The following is a 5,145-nucleotide window of genomic DNA, read 5'->3' as shown; positions in this document are numbered from 1 at the left end:
CAGAGATTTAATAGCTAGCAATTTAGTTGATGATACTTGAGGCAGAGTAGAATACAGCTTGCTCTTCAGTTACATTATACAGGTTCTTCAGTGCTTGCAGCATTAAAAGTTTGGTTTCGTCAGTAAATTAAGCAGATATATATCCCATACACAGAGAACAGGTATGTGCAGTACTAAGGAATCACTATATAAAAATGTATACAGGGGGTGAAATCTGACACCATTGAAGTCTATGGCCCCACTGAAGTCAGAGGAAGTTTTGCTGTGATTTAACAAATGTTGATTATATAAAAGATTCAAACAGTTCCTTCAGAGCCTTTGTGTACATACATATTTAGATCATTGTAAAAATTTGTATTATTACCAAACCATGGGGTGCATTATTTCCACAAAAGATTGTTACAACACTTTTAAAACTATTTCTGCCACAACTTCAAAGCTCCATATAATGTGCTGGGCATGTAATTTCTTTTTCAATAGAAAAGGGCCTTGTCTACAAGTTACCACAAGTGCTTATGATGGTTTCTGTATAATCATGTATTCAGAGATTTACAAACTGAACCAGTTCTTTGGCTTTGTCAAAGAAACACGGCACAAACCAGAGGGAGGATGAAAAAGAGGGTGTAAAGGTCACCTTTGCACCGCTGAGCTGTGTGCCAGGTCTGCTCCCCGGCATAAGTTACATTGGCTACCAACAATCACAAGGGGCTGAAATAGGGTTGCCAACCCTCCAGGATTGGCCTGGAGTCTCCTGGAATCGGCATTGATCTCCTGGTGACTATTGAAAGCAATCCAGGAGATTTTAATAGAATATTTTAAGAAAATGACATGTCATGTTGGGCGGGGGGGGGGGGGAGGAAATCTCCTGGGATATCTTCAGTCAGAGTTGGCAACCCTAGGCTGAAATGATTGTCAGAGGTGTGTGAGACATAGGGAAGCTCAAGCAATAGCCTTGTTGCTCCAGCAATGGAATCATACCAGAGTAAAACTGGTGTAATGAAGTGGATAAGCAAGCCTATTGACTTCACTAGATACTACTCAGAGTAGATAGGAGTGCTGGAATTAAATCCTAAATAGGAATTACCAAAACTGGAGTTTTTGCCTTCAGGATTTCATTTTATTTTTTTTTCCAAACTGATTCTTACTACCATTCCAAAAAGTAAGCCAAATGCATTGGCATGCTTTCGGTGCTCTGTGCTGTTCCAGCAATACAAAACAACCATAAACTCGATTAGGTCAGGTTTATGGCTGCTTTGTGTCATTGGAGCAGCACAAAACAAAGTGTGCCACTGAATCTGCTCCAATGTTTAATACTTTACAGCATTAGTAAAACAGATGAAAATAAAACATGGCAATGGAACTTTCTTATGCAGGACACAGGTGTAAATATTTCCCACATTTCTGAAATAGTGCCCATAAGCCTTCAAAAAGATGAGAACAACTCTCCTTAAAGTCACTTGAATCTGTAATTCTGGCTGAAAACATCAGTTGTCCGGGGAAGTGAACACAATGTAATATGCAATATAGTGCCTTCTTGTGGTAACCAAGAAAATTGTCCAGAGAGGCACTGAACTGTTTTTAAACACCCAGGGCATTTCCTATGTCAGTGGTTCTCCTACTTAAGGCTAAGATTTTGTCATGGTTATTTTTAGTAAAAGTCACGGACAGGTCATGGGCAATAAACAAAAATTCACTGAGCCTGTGACCTGTCCGTGACTTTACTAAAAATAACCGGGGGCAGGGCTAGGTGAGGGGGGAGTGAATGGAGTCCCATGGGGGGACTAACAGGCCGAGCCCTGGCTCCAGTGACCATAGCGGAGGGCAGAGCACAGTTCCCTGCTCTGGAGCTGGCTGCAGCTGCGGGCCAGGGATGTGCAGCCGACATGCCAAACCCACGGAAAAAATGCAGTCACATAGAGTGTTGGGGTTCTTAGGGATTGTCTTGTCTTGGCCTTGTTTTGAAATGGGACTAGCTTGATTTCGGGCTTATTGTGAAAGTCGGGGTGCTTATTTACCGCATGAAAGTTGGCAACTGGGGTGTGCGGCCCCGGCTGCAGTCAGAAGGGAAGCGCATGGCCCTAGGAAGCTGCGAGGGGGCTGCACGACTCCCACTGCAGCCCAGCCATGGGGCAGGGATGCGCAGCCCCAGCTGCAGCCCCTGCCGCAAGCCACGGGGTAGGGGCTGCAGGTTTCTGGTTCCAGACCCAGTTGCAGGGCAGGGGCACATAGTCCCGCCTCAAGCCCCAGCTTCAGCCCCTAACAGCTGAAGCCAAAGAAGTCATGGAGGCCCGGTAAAGTCATGGAATCCATGACTGCCATGACCTCCGTGACTAAATCGTAGCCTTACTCATACTTGATATGTGAGCAGCAGTCAGGTGGTATGTGGGTTGATTTAAAAAGAAAGAAAACTCCATCATAATTATACCATGCCTCTAATAATTTGCATTGCCTATCTTCTGTTTCTTCTATATATTTTCTGAGAACATAGGATAAAAACTCTGTTCTTCAGTAGCAGCGTGTAGGCACTTCCAGTATCCTCTACTCACTTTCACAGCAGCAAGACAGAAAGGTGGACAAGAAAGACAAATCTGAACTACCTGTCACCAGTCTGAACAACTGCATGCCAGTAGTGGTTGTTTTAAAAGATTAAGGTGAATGATCAGACACTGCCTTTTAATATGAGCAGAGCAGTTTCCTCTAATCTACAAAAAGAAGTGTGTGTGGTGTTTCATGTGTTTGTACTTCATGTATACCCTGATTTACTTTACACATTCCTTCCCTCACCCTCCCCATCCTCATTTTGGATCCTGACATAGATTTTAGATCCAAAGTCTGTTCTCAGTTACACGATTGCAGTGGAATCTTGTGTCACTCAGAAGAATTTGGCCCTAAGTAAATATGGGCCCACGAGCCTGGATAGATATATAATGTTTTTGTTGTGATACATGGAATGAACATGTGTTAAAAATGAAATAAGTGAAGACTTGGAAAATGTATGTATCTTTAGGCAGAAATATTTTGACAAAGTTTGATAAACCCTTTTAGAGAGGCAGAGCAGAAAGGAGAGAATGTGTAGGTGGTGCTAGGTCAGTACTAGCAGAGCAGATACAGTCCTCAGGGAAGCATGTGACAGACACAGTTGCAGCCAGGAATTAAAGATTAATCTTTAATTAAAGATTGTCATGTGATGATTCTGAAACCTCCAGGAATAAACCCTACTGAGTGTCTGGGGCTCTGGCCCCCCTATCCCCAGGCCTCCAAAATTACATTTCCAAGCAGCCCTCACAGGCAGTCTACAGCCACCCCACGTTTCTCAGCACTCTTAGCAGCCACCACAAAGGGGGGTTAGGGCTTGGTCTCCCCTTCACCCAGCAGGAGCCACTAAAGCTCAGGGAAACTACAGGAGCCAGCAAGAAAAGCTGCGCAGATTGTGCATCCCGTAATGCACTGCTTTACTAGCCCGAAGCCTTGGAGACTAGACTACAGGTCCCAACGCGCATCCAGAATAGGAAGCCGGACTACAAATCCCAGCAGCAATACACACGATTGTCCTGAGTAGCTGGCCGTAGAGCACTACAGCTCCCAGGGGGCAGCGCGGCACTGTTACCCACGCGGTTAAGCACAGCAGGAGACAGTGCGTTCTGGGAGTTGTTGTTCGGGCTAGAGGGGCCTGAGCGGTTACGAGCGCGCTCATTGGTCCATACGCACATCCGGTACCCCCAGCCAGCCGGAACAGAACCCTTTGACCTTTCTTCAAGCCGGGGGAAGCCTCCCGCACGTGGGGTGCGGTTGGCCGGTGTCTCGCGGCCATGGCGGCGCTGTGCGTGGAGGAGTTGCTGGCTCGCGCGGAGCAGCGCGCGGCGGAGCCGCACCGGAGTGTCGCGGTGGAGAAGGAGCTGGAGCTGGAGTTCGACCTGGGGAACCTGCTCGCGCTGGACCGGAACCCGCCGCCCTCGATGCCGCGCGCCGCGGGGGCCCAGCGCGAGAGCCGGCTGCGCTCGCTGGCCCGGGACAACACGCAGCTGCTGGTGGCCCAGCTGTGGGGGCTGCCGGCGGGGCGCGCCGAGGGGGCGACGGGGCCGCTGGTGGCGCAGCTGCCCGAGCCCTCCTACCGCCTGCCCCGGGAGAAGCCACTGCCGCGGCCCCGGCCGCCCACCCGCTGGGAGCAGTTCGCCCGGCTGAAGGGTATCCGGCGGCGGAAGCGCACGTCGCTGGTGTGGGACGAGGCGGCCAAGCAGTGGCGGCGGCGCTGGGGCTACGAGCGGGCCGGCGGGGACCCCGCCCGGGACTGGCTCATCGAGGTGCCGGCCGGCGCCGACCCCAACGAGGACCAGTTCGCCAAGCGGCTCCGCGACAAGCGCGAGAAAGTGGCGCGCAACGAGTTCAATCGCCTCCGCAACATCGCCCGGGGCGCCCTGCCCGGCCGCGGCCTCCACCCCACCGGCCACCAGAGCCGCGCCGAGCTGGGCCGCGCCACGCAAGTGGCCCGCGTTTCCACCGCCTCCCTGGGCCGCTTCCAGCCCCGGCTCCCCAAGGAGCCGGCCGCGCCCCCGCCCAGGGGCGGCAAGAAGCGGCACTTCGAGCCGCTGCTCGGTGACCTGGCGGCCGAGAGGAGCCGGCAGCTGGAGCTGCTGCGGGGCCTGGGCAGCAAGAAGCCGCCGCTCGACCTGACCCGCGCCGTCAACAAGCAGCTGCGCGAGGAGGACGCCCAGGCAGCCGCGGGCAAGGGCAGGAAGCGCGGGCAGCGGGGCAAGCGGGGCCGGCAGCGCCCGGGGGGCGGAAAGGGGCCTGCGGGCGGCAAGGGCAAGAAAGGCGGGGCCCGGCGGCAGCAGCAGCGCCCGGCGGGCAGAAAGAGGAGCTGAGCTCGGCGCAGGACTCCTCCTGCCGGACACTGAGACCGGAAGGACACGGGGGCTGCGGCGGCCTGTGCGGGACACTGAGCTTGGAGGGAGGTCTCTGGGGAGCTCGCGGGACACTGAGCTGCAGCCGCCGCCTCCATCCGTTCCCAGGGGCTGCATGGGACTGAGTTGTGCAGTCTGTAGCTGCTAAGGACCCCAGGGGCTTGCTCCCCTGGCCTAGGGATGTTCCATGCTGGGGCGCCCCTTCCTGCCCACCTATTTATCAATAAAACCTGCCTTTGTCAAG

The 5,145-nt window shown here is 52.9% G+C and overlaps 1 protein-coding gene across 1 annotated transcript; it reads left to right on the top strand.

The window, feature by feature from the left end:
* Positions 1-3,809: 3,809 nt before the first annotated feature.
* RRS1 (ribosome biogenesis regulator 1 homolog) lies at positions 3,810-5,145 on the top strand. The gene has a single exon (XM_065399883.1). It carries the CDS (start codon positions 3,810-3,812, stop codon positions 4,860-4,862), a length of 1,053 nt encoding a protein of 350 aa, XP_065255955.1. The 3' UTR covers positions 4,863-5,145.

Source organism: Emys orbicularis, chromosome 2 (assembly GCF_028017835.1).
Source record: "Emys orbicularis isolate rEmyOrb1 chromosome 2, rEmyOrb1.hap1, whole genome shotgun sequence".
NCBI lineage: Eukaryota > Metazoa > Chordata > Testudines > Emydidae > Emys > Emys orbicularis.
This window is presented reverse-complemented; position numbering and strand designations above follow the sequence as displayed.